Raw genomic sequence first — 15,701 nt, forward strand, 5'->3', positions numbered from 1 at the left:
TGGCACTAAATGCCTCATCCAGGCTTTTCAATTTTCAATCAAGTAAATGTGGACTCCACAGCATTTGATACAGAACTGTGAGGATGATCCTGTAGAGGTTCTGTCCTGTTCTTTGGTTATGCAAGAGTGTACCTCATTTTTGTCTCTAATATAGTGTTTGGAAAGAAAACAGATCATGTTTGGAGAATGGGTTTCACTGGCATAAATTCTCCTGTGATCTGTTCTGAAGTGTGTCATAACTGTTGATGAAAGAACAGCAATTTGCAAAGGCACTACATATAATTGCCTTGGCAGGGGAGTGGATGGGCAGAAAGGAGTAATATGGCAGATAATGGGACAGTGGACTTGGCAGTGTGACAGTGAGCTGCTGAGAGAGTTAATGTGCATTAAAGGCAAAATAAGCTACTGCCTTCAACTAAAACACCCAAAATTACACAGGTTTGATTGCATTCTTCTCTAGCAATCTCTGACCAGTGTATGAAGAGTGTGTGAGATTACACTCAAGTTTTTGGGTTTGCCTGTGTTTTTTAAATAGCTTTGAGGTGATTTTTCTTAGCCAAAGAACTAAATTTGGATTTAAAGATACAAATGAGATTACATTCAGTGAATGAGAGAAAGATCTTCAATAGTTAATGTCTGGGTTGTTTTTTTTTTCCCTTAAACTTAAGAAGAGTAATCTTCCTGTTGAGCTTGTGGGTATGTGGCTATGAGTTGGCAAACTGGTAATGAGGTTTACATTGCTGCAAGATTTGGGATCTTGTGAAAACCAGCAAGCTCTACACCTTGGCTTCTCATCCAGTACCATGGCTGTTAAAGAAGATTGTCTATTAAATGGTCATTGAAAATGTTGAGGGAACCTTAACTCAGTTGGAAGACTGGTTGGAAAGGAGAGAAGATCGAGTGTTTCTTAGTGAAAATGCAGGTTAATTGCAACAAGGTCATTCGCAGTCCCTGAGGTTGTGATGGAGATTACTTCTGGGTTTTTTTGGTGAAATCCTCCTCTTTAGTGTGTGTGCTGGGAAAATAAAATGCTGCAATTCTATGGCTCTGTAGAACTGCAGGCTCTCTACTCAGTGTGATGTGTGCCTGGATACCTGCTGGCAGTTACTGAGAAACCAGTCAGTTATAAGCTTAAGAAACAGATCTGTTTAAATGCACTTGCTTCAGTATGTCATGAAGAACCAACTAATAGCATTTTAAACCACAGCAAGAGGATCCAGGAGTCCAGCTTTGACAGATGTTCTTTTGTTTTGCTTCAGCAGCTCAGACTTTCAGGATGAGTTATTTACCCAGTAGTAAGCATCTAAAGCTGCTCAGAACTTCCACTGTTTGAGCTGTCCAGGGAGGTAGTGGAGTCACCATCCCTGGAGGTGTTCAAGAAAAGACTGGATGAGGCATTTAGTGCTGTGGTCTAGTTGACTGGATAGGACTGGGTGCTATGTTGGACTGGATGATCTTGGAGGTCTCTTCCAACCTGGTTGATTCTATGATGCTATTCTATGACTCTGTATGGGACTAGCAGATATGATGTAGGGTGCAGGGTATCCATGCTCAAGGCTGTGAAAAGAAACAAAGCAAGGCACATGTATGTGTTGACAGATGAGATGCCTATGATCAGTCATATGAATTCCACCCAAAAGCTCTGTTTTTTCAGCCCTGATAAGAAAGATGGAGAAGAGACTTTTTACTAGGGCTCCTAGTATAATAGGAAAAGGGGTAATGGTTTAAAATTAGGATAGGGTAGAATCCTAAGATAGGGAAGAAATTCTTTAGTTTAGAGGGTGGCAAGCTACTGGAGCAGGTTGCCTAGAGAAGCTATATGCTCTGTCCCTAGATATGTTCAGGATTGGGCATTGAGAGCTTGGAGCTATCTGTAGTGAAAGATGTCATCACCATGACAAGAGGATTAGAACTAGATCATCTTTGAACATCTTGTGCCGCACAAACCACTCTGTTACTGCAAAGTTGTAGTAAAATGCTGGGTAGCATAGGCTTCTGGTAGTATAGATTGTGTGTCTACAACTACCTGAAGGGAGGTTGTAGCCAGGTGGGGGTTGGTGTCTTCTGCCAGGCAACCAGCAACAGAACAAGGGGACACAGTCTCAAGTTGTGCTGGGGGAAGTCTAGGCTGGATGTTAGGAGGAAATTGTTGCCAGAGAGAGTGATTGGCATTGGAATGGGCTGCCCAGGGAGGTGATGGCGTCACCATCCCTGGGGGTCTTCAAGAAAAGCCTGGATGAGGCACTTAGTGCCATGGCCTGGTTGACTGGCTAGGGCTGGGTGCTAGGTTGGACTGGATGATCTTGGAGGTTTCTTCCAACCTGGTTGATTCTATGACTCTTTCTAAGTCTGAAGGTAGATCTGATATGCCTTTCTCATCTTCAGCAGTGCAGCTTCCCCTGCTCCCACAGCACTGCTCAACTTTGTGTTTTTCCATAGTGTTGCTAGTGCTTCACCTTTGGCATACGTCTAAAACTGCAATTAAAACTGTTTATTCTGTTATTTTGCTTGCTCTGTTGTAGAAATGCATCAATAAAAGTCCTTTTCTAAAGAGCACTTCACAAAGCATATATTGAGATTTGCAATGCACAGTAAAAATCTTGTACAGGATAATTTAATGCTTGTGAGTGCTGGCACGCAGTCTCCCACTAAAATTGTGGGATTACTTTCTGCTCTCCAAGACTTTGCTAGTTGCAGATTCTTTGGATTTGTTATTCTTCTTCTGTTCTCTCAGCATAGTGGCTCAGTAACTTTTTCTGCCATGTTTGACTGACTCAAGTAATACATCTTTGACAAGAGTGTTTGCAAGAACAGACAGAAGACATTGTAATTGAAGTAACATTTTTCTAGTAAGACCAGCAGCCAATCTAAATATGTCTGTAAGCATACAGATTCATAGGTCCCATAGTGACCAAAGAGGAAAACACTTTCCAGGCTGGGAAAGAGCTTCATGAGGCAGGAAAACTGCAGGTAGCAGTTCCTGTTGCAGTTTTGTCCACCACTGAAGACAAACCCAATAGAACAACCCCTTGACTGCAGGTTTGTAGAACATTTTCAGTCTATCCTACCTCATCTACAGGGGTTTGATTTTATTTATGTCTTCAGAAGATGATGCTTAATCTTGCAGCACTGAAATATTAAGTTGTATGTTATTCCCTTGGTTTCGAGGCTATTTATTATGCAAGTTGATTTAGGTCTTACTAAGTTTGCTGTGACATCTATGCCTCTGAATGCCAAATACTTTGCCTTGATCCAGAAAAATGATAGGGGCCAAGAGATAGTCTTGCTGAAATGCACCTTGTCAAAACAAAAATTTCAGAAATGGGAAGAGAAAGCTTCTCAGATCCAAAGTACAAATGAAGCATCCAAGAACAGACCTTGACTTTTTGGACTCAGTGTGTAAAAACTTGTGGTCAGGACTGAATTCTCCCACCTGTTCAGACAGTTTGTTTATTTGGAGAGATTTGTGAAGTAAGTCAGCTGAATTTGGAGCTGGCTTTGCGTGGCCAAGAAGTACTGAGAAGTGGTGTGCCTTAAGTCAGTTGTATCCTGTAAAAGATATTATCTGAAACTTCAGGCAGCAGCATTCTGCATTTGGGAACTTGCATTTCTAAAACTTCAGGTGATGCACTTGTTTGTCTTTTCCTTAATCTACTAAGAACAGGTATTAAGAAAGGGGGGAGAGGGGACTGGTGGTTAGTGCCCTGTGCTATGATAGGCTGTGGTGCAACTGAGCACAACCAACTCTTCCTTCTAAAGCTCTGCAAGTGGGCAAAAGAGAAAGGAAAAGAAAGCATTGAGGGCAAGGAAAGAAGCCAACATCGTGGAAGTAAACCATGATAGGCAACGTGCAAATAATCCTCATCTTGAGGAGGAGGAACAACTTATGGATGATGGGATTGATGAAGACAGCGGTGAAGATGCTAATGCAGGGCAGCAGCCTGGATTCATGGCTTCTGTTTGGTTCTTTATCACAACCTTCTTCACATTGCTCGTTCCTGAGGGCCCTCCACAGGTTGGCAATTGAAGTGGAAAAGGAACAGTGCTGGGCAGGCTCAGTAGCCATAGGTAGAAGTGGAGCAGGTTCTAGAGAGTGTTTTAAATGCAGTGCAGTTCCTGGAGAATTTCTGATGTTGTGGTTTGTTTTTTTTTTTTATCATGGTGTACAAAAGATGTGTAAATTCTTTTTGTAAACCACAATCAAAAGGCCAGGATGAAGGACTGTTGGAATTCAGCCTATGATTTCAGACAAACTAACAAAGAAACCCAACAAAAACAGCAAACCCTACCAAAGTGGGAAGAAACAGCCAACCAAACCTAATCCAACAAAAAAAAACCCCACCACCCTACAGTAACAACAAAAAAAGCCACACAAAAGAAAACTGAATGAAAAAACAAAGCAACTAACCAAAACAAAAGCTCACCAAAAACTGAAACACAAGCAAAACAGAACAAATCCACATGGGTGTTTTTATATGCGCTCTTGTGTGTTTATTCCCTCAGGATGCTCTTTGGATGGGCTGAAATACTGTTTTGAAGCAGAGGAGTAGGTGGGGAGAATCTTGTGTGGTTTAGGAAGCCATTGAAAACCCAGCACTGCTGTTCAACATTGCAGTGTGCTGTCAGTTGGGGCTGAGCAGCTCTGAAGAGGCAGAGGAGGTGTCTCTCTTCTGTAATCGGATGTAAAGTGCCTGAGGAGAGCTTGTTCTTGCAGCTTTGAGTTGATGTGATGAAGCTTGAAGTCTTAAAGCAGCGACAGAATAGGAATTAGACCATTGGTAAAACACTGTTTTCAAGATTTGCAAGCTGCTGCAGTCAAAGGGGACACTTAGCTGGCAGGTGTTGCCAGGTCTTGTGGTAGGCCTGAATAGGCCTGGCTTGCCCAGACATGTTGTTCTGCTCTCCCTCTCTCTGTTATGGGGAGAAGCAACTGCCAGAAGGAGGACAAAGAACCTGGAGCCATTGAGTCCAGTGACTCTGGCTTGCCCAGACGTGTTTTGCTCCTGTTTGTATCCTGTGGTAAACAAGGTATATGATGCTTGGCTTGTGCCTGCATTGTGCAAGGCCTATATTTTTCCCACATTTGGGTAAAGCAAGCCTATGGCTTCACCTGATGTGGTCAGTCTTGGATAACTGCTATCCTGATTGGCTATTCTGTGTCCAAAGGCTGATTAGTCTCAGGCTGTATTGATACAAGAGATGAGCAGGTAGACGTGTTTGCTGCATGCTTATTTGCTGTTACTGCCATTACCTGTGCCTTAACATTCTCTCTGCTTCTGGCAGTGATTCTGCCATTGCCTTCTGCAGCATCATGCTATGCTAACTATAAGTTAGCTCTGAATAATAAGAAGCCCTGATACTTTGGACTTCAGCTGCCTGGAAACTACCTGCCTCGAGGGTACCAGGAACAGGCTTTAAATGCCTCAATGCAATCAGCCCACATGTGCAGTCTTGGCACGGGTGTCACACTGGCTGTCTGCAAGACATCCTGCTTACACCTGCAAGCCTTCTGCCAAGACTGGGAAGCCCTGGAAGGGACACACAAATTGTCCAAGAGGGGCCAGGATCAGGTCAGAGATTGTCTTCCTTCTCCTCCAGCATCCTTGATAGTCTAGGAAAAATCAGAAGCCTCAGCAGCTGACTAGGCATCAACAGAACTCCCTGAAACTGTTTGGGTGCTGTCTGAAGCTGTAGCTAGCCCTGCAAGTTGGGGGCTAATCTTTGTGACTAAATATTCAAAGTCTCTCTAAGAAATAGGGTAACTAGATTCTATTGTGCCTTTTTGTCTTAGTAGCAGAAAAGAGCCTCTCAATCCCCTGGTGGGCAAGAGGTATAATTGAAACTAAGAATCTCCAGTTTTAATGCTTGCATTTGGTAGGTATTTCTTAAAGTGTTCTAGTTTTGCCTGTTCCCTCTCCTGTGTGTATAAATATCCAAACCATGTGTTTCAAACATTGTAACTAAGTTTTCTGTTGAGACTTAGTGTTAATAAAGTTTTCATAGTTATTAACAGTGTTTGCTGGGTATCAAAATTAATACTGATCAAGGAGAATGCTGAAAGTTGTGGTGTGGTGGTGCTTTTAATGTCAGTCTAGAATTACTGAAGTCATTGGTTCAGTAGTAACGAAGAAACAGAAGCATTTACAGGAAAAGCTTGTAGAAGCTGGCAATAAAATTTTTTTCTGAATTGGAAGTTGTTTTGGTCCTCCTTTTGCCTGTTGTGAAGGTTGAGGGATTTGTCCAGAGTGATTCAGCTGCTGACAAAGTGTATTGTAAAATACAACTTGATATAACATTAATTATGCTTCTCATCTGATCAGTCAAGCAGCCTTACAGAAAGGATGGAGAGTAATGACATTACCTCAAAGGGTCATTTTGCCTTACATAATGTCAGATAACTACATTGAAGTTAGAATCATACAATCATAGAATCAACCAGGTTGGAAGAGACCTCCAAGATCATCCAGTCCAACCTATCCCCCAGCCCTATCCAATCAACTAGACCATGGCACTAGTTGATCCTGGGAAATGTAATATGAGAAGAGAATGTGGTAAATACAGAAATCTGGGGGGTGTCAGGTACCCTAAACTGTGATCTCATTTTATGAATTCAGGAAAAGGTATTGCTCAGGTGTCTTTAATACTACTTTTGTACTGTCTACAGTAGAGGCAGCACTGTTTTTTTTTTATTTACCACCTTCTTTGACATATCTTCAATACTTAAAAGGACATTAACTGGACAGTCAGGAACATTGCCTATAATGGAATCAGATTAGCTCATAGAAGTTGAGCTAAACACTTACAAAACGTTCAGTCTGGTATCTCTTGAGGAGTTGGGATGAGAAGTTGAAGAGTAAACCCTTCTCCCATACTAAAATTTTCAGAATGTCTTTTTGGTTTTCATGGAGCATTGTAAGTAAAGGACTGATCTTCAAAAGGATTGCTTCATGGTGGGGTGAACAGTGGGTCAAATGAGTTTGGTTTAATGTTGGGGTTTACTTTTGTTAAAGAAATGTAACTAGTCTCAACTGATGGACTTAGTGATGTAGTCACAGCATCCTGCTATTCATATACTTCCGTATTTACTTAGAAGTAGAGAGAAATGATGACATTGCAGGAGGAGGAAAAGTTTGCTCCGTGAACAGCTGCGTTGCGGGGTTGTGCTGTGCTACAGCCTCTGCCTTTAAACTTCTGCTCCCGAAGGTGCTGTTGTGGCAAGCAAAAAACTCTTCTTATGGGGGAAACTGTTTTCAGCAAGGTGACTGTGTTTAAGCCTCAGAGAAAGTCACTGGAGTTTGAAACCTGGAAACCATTTGTGATGGTTTGAGTGTTACCTGCCCCCCTCCCCCCACTTTGGAAATCATCCAGACTAGAATCAGCTGGCTCTGGAAATTTTGAATGAAGCTTTTATTTACAGCTGAGCAGAATATACAAGCAGATATTTACAGTATATACAGTTATAGACAGGAATAGACAAGGTAAAAGGGAATACAGAAACACAGCAGCCCTCCCAGAAACCTGAGTCTCCAGGAGGGGCTCCCAACCACCCTTCCACCTTTTCCCACCCCTCTCAACTTTACCCCAGTCCCAAGGAAGAACGGAGGTTCGGCCAGGGGGTTAGGAAGCAAAGTGGATTAATCAGAGAAATGGCAGAGGCTAGAGAGAAAAAAATGCAGCTCTGAGCTCCCCATCAGAAGCAGCAGGAGACTTTTATCTGTGTTTGGATTCTTGTTCTTACACATCTCAGAAAGCCCATGAGTGAAGTAGACATCACCATTGTTTTCCTTTCACAGCCTGTAATCTAATACATCTCACCAAAACATTCTAGCTAGCTTCAGACTAGCACACCATGCTGTCTTGGACAGGAAGAATCTCATCCCAGTAAATGGAGGGTAAGATTGGATCACAGCAGAGCTTTCTATGGTGGGACTATTGTATTATGCCTTATTTGAACTGTGAAGTAAGGACAAAACTGTCTTGCAAATTCAAGCTTATGTCCTTGCTATGATTTGAATAAACCACTTTGGAACCTTAAGCTGACCACCTCTCTGTGGTGCCTTTTTTTCTGATACAGACTGATAGTTTATTGAATTATCAGTTATATCAGCATAAGATTTGTATTATACAGGAAAGAATATCAAGTTAGAAGGAGCATAAAACTAGTGATGGGCAGTCTTCACCTGTCTTGTGCTTAGCTGCAGTGCTGAGCCTGAGCAAAACAGCCTTGAAATAATCACATACAGCTTTTCAAAAAGGGCAGTAAAGTTTTAAAGTAACTCATTGGTGCTTCTGAGATAAAAGGCAGTAAATGTAATGGCCATATTTGTCTTGGAAGATAGAGGTGTCATTGTTACTGTCAGAGGGAAGAATCCCAAGACTGTGTCAGAATGTGGTTCAATGCCAGGTTGCCCATTTTTTTTGCCTTTGAGGACCAGTACTAGCACTTCAGTGATGCTAAGGGTTGTAATGTTGCATACAAGCTCTCTGTGGCAAGTGGATGTTTTGCTTTCTATCCTGCAATTTTAGATTACAGCTTTCTCACGCTGGGCCACCTAATGAATACTTTCTGTTGCTGGGTGGAGGCAGGACACCCCTAATGCTGAACATGGCATGTGAGGTGTGCACAGTGATTGGTGTTGGGGTAAGAGAAATTGCAATTATTTGAGCAACTGCAATTACTCTGGGGAGCTGCAGAAGTGACAGCCACTTTTCTGTCACTGTTGCCTGTTTCTGCCACTCTGCAGTTCCCTGACTCTTTTCAAAAGAACTGAAGGAGATTGACTGTCCCACTTGTTTGTGTTCTCACCAAATTGGTCACGCAGGATTATCCAAAGTGAGCCACATGGTTGCTGATGTCTAGGCTGTGAAAAGGAAATTCCACCTAATCTTATTTCTCTCATTAAAATATTTCAGTTACCCTCAAACCAGCACAGAAGTGCTTCCAGTTTTGCTTGTCTCTCTTTCTGCATCCATTTTATGCTCCTTAAACTGTGCTGTTACCTATCTCTAATGTCCTTCATCCATTATTGTCTTCTGATACTTCCTTCTTAATCAGTCGACTATTATACATTTTCCATTCACAGTAGAACTCCTATCTCTTTTTCCTTTCATGAGTATAACTGGGGAGATGAAACGGGAAAGGGGAGGCAAAAAACCTCAAACAATGGAATGGAAAACACCCTAAACCAACAACAAAAACAGTCAACCACTAACAATAAAAAAGGAGTAAACCAACCCTGGATCCATGATTAAAATTCAAGGGCCAATGCTTTTAGCAGCAACGTCTAGTCTTGAGTTTAGTAAAGCTGTTTGAAACTTTGCAATTAACTCCAAATTTTGTGTGCTGACCCAGGAATCTTGTCCTCATGTTTTCAGTGCTTTGATGTTGCAGAAGGGAGCAAATTGCTTTTCAGGATAACATGATGTCTTTTACTTGAATAAGTACTTCCATCATGAATTTGTGGCACTGTGTAACTTGTAGTTCTTGTTTATGTGAATCAGAACCTCTGAACTGGGGATTAGCATATACTGAAATTTAAGTCAGTTTATCAAGAATGTATATTTGTCTGAATTAGAGTAAACTGCTGCATAGAAAATACCTTGAAGTTACATAGTTGTGGCATTTGTGTTTGATGCTTGTAGTCAAAACCTGCCAGTTCTTCCTCCTGTGTCAAGGTGATTGCACCGATATCTACATTTCAGGTCACATCAGTTGTAGTGGAGAGCATTCTCTTTGGCTGTCCTGAAATGTAATAGAGGTTTAAAATTGGTTTGCTTTTTGTTTTCTTTTTGTTTTAAAAACTTTTTCATACCTTGATTTGCTTCTCATCATCTGAAATAGGGTTAGAAGCTTAAGTGGAAAACAAAGTAGCTTTTGAAGCTATAAGAGTAGACTTAGAAGGATTGTTTACCTTGTTTCATAGAATCATGGAATCAACGAGGCTGGAAGAGACCTCCAAGATCATCCAGTCCAACCTATCCCCCAGCCCTATCCAATCAACTAGACCATGGCACTAAGTGCCTCATCCAGTCTTGAACACCTCCAGGGACGGTGCCTCCACTGCCTCCCTGGGCAGCCCATTCCAAGTTTCAATTAATAAACTGGCAGCTGGGATTAGACTTCTCTATTCAGTGGTAATGTGTTGTATGTGGGTCTGAGACAACTCAGAGAAACACTCAGCATGGATATCTGCATTATCAATCACTTTCAGCCTACTAATCCCAGTGTTTGTAAATCAGTTTATGCAAATGTGAGGAGGGGAAAGAACTGACATTCCTAACTCAAATGCAGTGAATGAGCTGACTCTCTGTGAGCTAGGTGGGACATTGGCTAGAGCTGAGCAAGCGGTCAGCCCTAAATTTAGCAGTGTAACAGCAGCTGATTTCCTTTGTGCTTGGACAGAGTTTGCACATACTTTCCCCTGCTCCCACAGTAGCTGAGGGATGATGGTGGACTCTGCAGACTGGCAAACTGCGTGAGAGGAGGCCTCAGCTTTTTCTGTGGTTTCAGGAAAAAACGTACTGGATGTAGGGGAGAAGCTGTTGCTCATGGAATAAAAGTTGAACTGGAAAAGCTTTCATTCACATTCTAGAGGAATGTTTGGGCAATATCCACTAAATAGAGCAAATTAACTTGGTCTCATTTATAGGATAGCAGAAATACTGCTTTTGGAAAGAAAGTCTCTTCTGAAAGGACTTGCTGCTCTTCCTGTCTTACCATGAGATAATAAATCACATAGCTGGGGCATGTTCAAGAGAGGAAGGCTAGCTCAGTGTGGGTTTCAGTGAGGACATGGTATAATTGTTGGGGTTTTTTGAAGTTCCTTGTGTTACAATCAGAAAGGGATTTCTTTTGACTGCAGTTAGGGAAGCGCATGTAGCAGCATCTTCTGCCCCTTACAGTAGGCTGTCATCTTGTGGTTTGTGATAGTCACTTCCACATGTTCCTATTGACGATCAGAGGGCTGAATCCTATCTCCTGTGAGGAGAGACTGATGGAATTGGGGCTGTTCAATCTGGAGAGGAGAAGGCTCTGAGGTGACCTCATTGTGACCTTTCAGTATTTTAAGGGGGCCTACAGGAAAGCTGGGGATGGACTCTTCAGAATGTCAGATAGTGATAGGACTAGGGGGAGTGGAACAAAGCTAGAAATGGGTAGATTGAGACTGGATGTTAGGAAGAGGTTCTTCAGGTGGTGAGGCCCTGGAAGGGGTTGCCCAGAGAGGTGGTGGAAGCCCCATCCCTGGAGGTGTTCAAGGCCAGGCTGGATGAGGCTCTAGACAGCCTGATCTAATGTGAAGTGTCCCTGCCCATGGCAGGGGGTTTGGAACTTGGATGATCTTTGTGGTCCCTTCCAACCCTGACTGATTCTGTGACTATATTCAGGCTGCATGAAAACAGTTCAAGGCCCTGCAATGTCTGAGACTCATTATTTCTTTTTCAGAATTCAGATGGTTCTCTCTCTGGGGTTATGCAGAAGTGGAAGGAGTATCAGCTCCAATGCCTGAGATACCTGTATGAGGCACCCCCCATCGTGGCAGGTAAGCCTGCTTGGTAGGGGTAGGGAGTAACTTTTTTAATTGTATAACAGTAGCAAGGGAGTGATTATGCCAGAGAAGTATTTTCAAGTTCATACTTTCCAATCCATTTCTTTTTATCACAGTTGCTTCTGCATGCTCTCTGTGACATTCTTCCCTCTGAGGAGTCATTTTACAGAACAATTTCGTCAAAGATGTTGGTATTCAAGTGCAGAATGTTTTACAGGGGCAAGTGGTGGGTGGTAGTAGTACACTGAAGTAGCATGCTAGTGTAGTTCCCTGAAACATTTTATATCATAGAATCAACCAGGTTGGAAGAGACCTCCAAGATCATCCAGTCCAACCTAGCACCCAGCCCTAGCCAGTCAACTAGACCATGGCACTAAGTGCCTCAGCCAGGCTTTTCTTGAACACCTCCAGGGATGGTGCCTCCACCACCTCCCTGGGCAACCCATTCCAATGCCAATCACTCTCTCTGCCAACAACTTCCTCCTAACATCCAGCCTATACTTCCCCCAGCACAACTTGAGACTGTGTCCCCTTGTTCTGTTGCTGGTTGCGTGGCAGAAGAGACCAACCCCCACCTGGGGGTTGTTAGGGGTCAGGGTAGAGAGAACATATAGGTGTTAGGAAGTCTGGGACCATGCTGTTCACAGTTCACCTCACATGTTTTGGGCCTTGAGGTTGGTGAAAATTATTTTGAGCATTAAATATTGAAATTACTTCTTTTTGAAAAAAAAAAAAAAAAACAACAAGGAAAGCAAACCCCAAACAATGTGGGGGAAAAAAAGACAAACAACCCTCCAAAAAACAAAACAAAGCCCTGAATAAAATACAAATGAAAGGAACAAAACCCCCAAAACAAAGGTACACTAAAACAAAACATAAACCCAGACACACAAAACACTTGAGTGAAAAACCCCAAACTAGAAAAACCACAATCCTCCAAAAGGCCCAACCCCCCAGAAACCTCAACAACCCAAACTTCTACAGCAGGGGTCCTCAAACTATAGTGTCCCCTGACACTGCTGGGCAGGAACCAAACTATAGTCCATCCCCTGACACTGCTGGGCAGGAACCAAACTGTAGTGCAGCCCCTGACACTACTGGGCTGGAACCAAACTGTAGTGCAGCCCCTGACACTACTGGGCTGGAACCAAACTGTAGTGCAGCCCCTGACACTACTGGGCTGGAACCAAACTGTAGTGCAGCCCCTGACACTACTGGGCTGGAACCAAACTGTAGTGCAGCCCCTGACACTACTGGGCTGGAACCAAACTGTAGTGCAGCCCCTGACACTACTGGGCTGGAACCAAACTGTAGTGCAGCCCCTGACACTACTGGGCAGGAACCGAACTACAGTCCAGCCCCTGACACTACTGGGCAGGAACCGAACTACAGTCCAGCCCCTGACACTACTGGGCTGGAACCAAACTGTAGTCCAGCCCCTGACACTGCTGGGCTGGAACCAAACTACAGTCCGGCCCCTGACACTGCTGGGCTGGAACCGAACTATAGTCTGTCCCCTGACACTACTGGGCAGGAACCAAACTATAGTCTGTCCCCTGACACTACTGGGCAGGAACCAAGCTATAGTCTGTCCCCTGACACTACTGAGCTGGAACCAAACTATAGTCTGTCCCCTGACACTACTGGGCTGCAATCAAATTATAGTCGGGCCCCTGACAAACTGTAGTCCATCCCTCAACAGTGTCTGAAGGACAGTGACTGGCCTCCTGTTTAAAAAGTTTGAGGACACCTCCTCTTCACTATCCCCAGACAACCCCAAGACCTAAACCAATAAAAAAACCCCAGCCAAAAAAGCCCCACAAACCTAACCTGAAAACACAACAAAAAAAACCCAGCCCTGAACAACAAAAGACCTCCAACCAACCAAAGGGGAAAACCTAAGCACAACCACAAAAGCAAGCAATAAGCTTGTGAATGAAGTCAAGATGCAGCTTGTCTTCGAAGTTGAGCTGCTGTAGTGTGCGGAGAGCAGTTGTGATCTGCCAGCATTGTGACATTTAGAGGACACTAGTGACTTGTCAGTGATGCTTACAACTGGACACAGTGCAGCCTCTTCTGTGCTTCAGTGCTTTGAGAGGCAGAGAAGTTTAGAGTTGTATCTGTGTTGGAATAGTTTCAAAACTACTACATCAGTTCTATTAACTGCTTTATTTATAGCAGTGAAGAGCAGTAGCTGCTGACAGCAATGGTGGGGAAACATTACCTGCCTCTGCTCCATTATCTTGTTGAGCAGTTGAGTGCTGCCCTTTAAGAATGAGTTTTAATAAATCAGAAGCTGAAGTATTCTCATGTAGATGAAGCTGTAATGCAAAGTTATGGTTGAGAGGTGTTTTGTTGATGTATCTATGTATTGGGCTAGACTTTCCATGTGCAGGCCTGGGAATTGTTCTCAGAGATTAGCTACAATATAGCAAAAAACGTTTTAAATTAAGCTGAGGCACCAGAGTGTAAAAGAGAAAAGATGGAAATGGATTGTTATTGATTTACCTTACTTGATTTAGTCAAAGACTCTAATCTGTTCTCCAGTTCCCTCCTGAAACCATAGTGTCCTGTCATATGTGGATAAGCTTTTGGGCAAACCTCATTTAATTCCACATCAGAGCTTAACTGTGTAATGCTGTTATGGCTTAAATGCGTATGTCTGTGCTTCCTTTTATCTTCTGCTCTTCAGTCTTTTCCTCCTTGCAGTACTAATACAAAGCAGTAGCATGACCTTCCCTTCCATGTCTCTGCAGAAGGCAAGTTCTGCAACAGAACGTTTGACAATTATGCCTGTTGGCCAGACGGACTGCCTGGCACCTATGTGAATGTCAGCTGCCCCTGGTATCTCCCCTGGGCTAACACAGGTAAGAGCCTTCCCTTACAGGCACAGATTAAATTAACCTTGGTTTCCCTGTATAGTCTTATCAAGGATAGAATTGGCTTAAATGGCTATGAGTACAGTCAGTTCTCTGCAACACACAGCAGGAATTTGTTGTTGAAATTAATAATCTGATACAAATATTGATCTCAATGTGAATATTAATGTTAACATTATTAATGGTTTTAAAAGTGGGGAAATTCCCTGGAATTCTTTGGATTTTCAGTTGACAGGAAGTAGTTGCACAAAGGATATCTATAAACACAGAATTAAACAGTTTAAACAGTCAGAACTTGGACAATAGGGATGTGAAGACAGGAAGAATTCTAACTGTGCTTATGGAGTCTTAGCGTTAACCCCAGCATTGTACTCACAAAGCTTTGGTCCCTGAGTAAGATTCCTGTGCAAAGATTCTTCCAAAACTCATGATAATGATCCCGGGGTAAAATACAAACTATTCCAGGCAGAGGGAAGGAGAGAACTGAGTTGCTGCTAAGCCACTAGTGCAAGCTGCAAACACATGGCTGCTGTGATTCCCAGTTAATGAGCCGTGACTGGGGTGCTGCTGCAGGTGGAGGGTCAGTGCAGAAAGGCACAAAGTTATGTTCCCCGCCCCCCCCCCCCCCCCCCCTCACTTTGGAAATCACCCAGACTAGACTCAGCCAGCTCTGGAAATATGAATGAAGCTTATATTTACAGCTTAGCACAATATACAAGCAGGTATTTACAGTATATACAATTATAGACAGAAATAGACAAGGTAAAAAGGTAATACAGAAACACAACAGCCCTCCCAGAAACCTGAGTCCCCAGGAGGGGCTCCCAACTGCCCTTCCACCTTGCATGTTAAAAGACAAACAGATTGTTAAGCTATATGCTCATGTACTCACCTACTACCTTGGGTTCTAAGATCTTGAACTATGAAACTGAATGATTAAACACAGTGACAGATGAAAACCAGACAAGGTTTAACCTGTTTGTCCAAACCCAATGTTCCAGCCATACGTGGACTTCAAAGCCATTCAAAGGAAAGCTCTCACACAGACTTCCATTTCCTCAGCTGTAGAGCTTTCAATAGACCCATCTAGAAAGCAACATATATTGTTTCCTTGGGTCTTCCCTGCAGGGGCAACAGCAGTGTTTCACAAACCCAGCATCATTACCCACAGGAGGTCTCACAAACAGAAAGCATCTTCTTTGCTTCTGCTTTTTGTTTGTGGCACTACAGTGCTCTGTACCTATATGCCCTCTTGCTCCAAGTGCAAATGTGATGG

The 15,701-nt window shown here is 43.1% G+C and overlaps 1 protein-coding gene across 3 annotated transcripts in view; it reads left to right on the plus strand.

The window, feature by feature from the left end:
- GLP1R (glucagon like peptide 1 receptor) overlaps positions 1-15,701 on the plus strand; it is a 103,406-nt gene that overhangs the window by 22,201 nt on the left and 65,504 nt on the right. For all 3 annotated transcript variants that reach the window (XM_064158309.1, XM_064158310.1, XM_064158311.1), the window contains exons 2-3: positions 11,444-11,540; positions 14,303-14,413. In XM_064158309.1, coding sequence (XP_064014379.1) covers positions 11,444-11,540; positions 14,303-14,413 — 208 coding nt within the window. The remainder of the gene's footprint in view (positions 1-11,443; positions 11,541-14,302; positions 14,414-15,701) is intronic.

The sequence above is a fragment of the Pogoniulus pusillus genome, chromosome 18, assembly GCF_015220805.1.
Source record: "Pogoniulus pusillus isolate bPogPus1 chromosome 18, bPogPus1.pri, whole genome shotgun sequence".
Lineage (NCBI taxonomy): Eukaryota > Metazoa > Chordata > Aves > Piciformes > Lybiidae > Pogoniulus > Pogoniulus pusillus.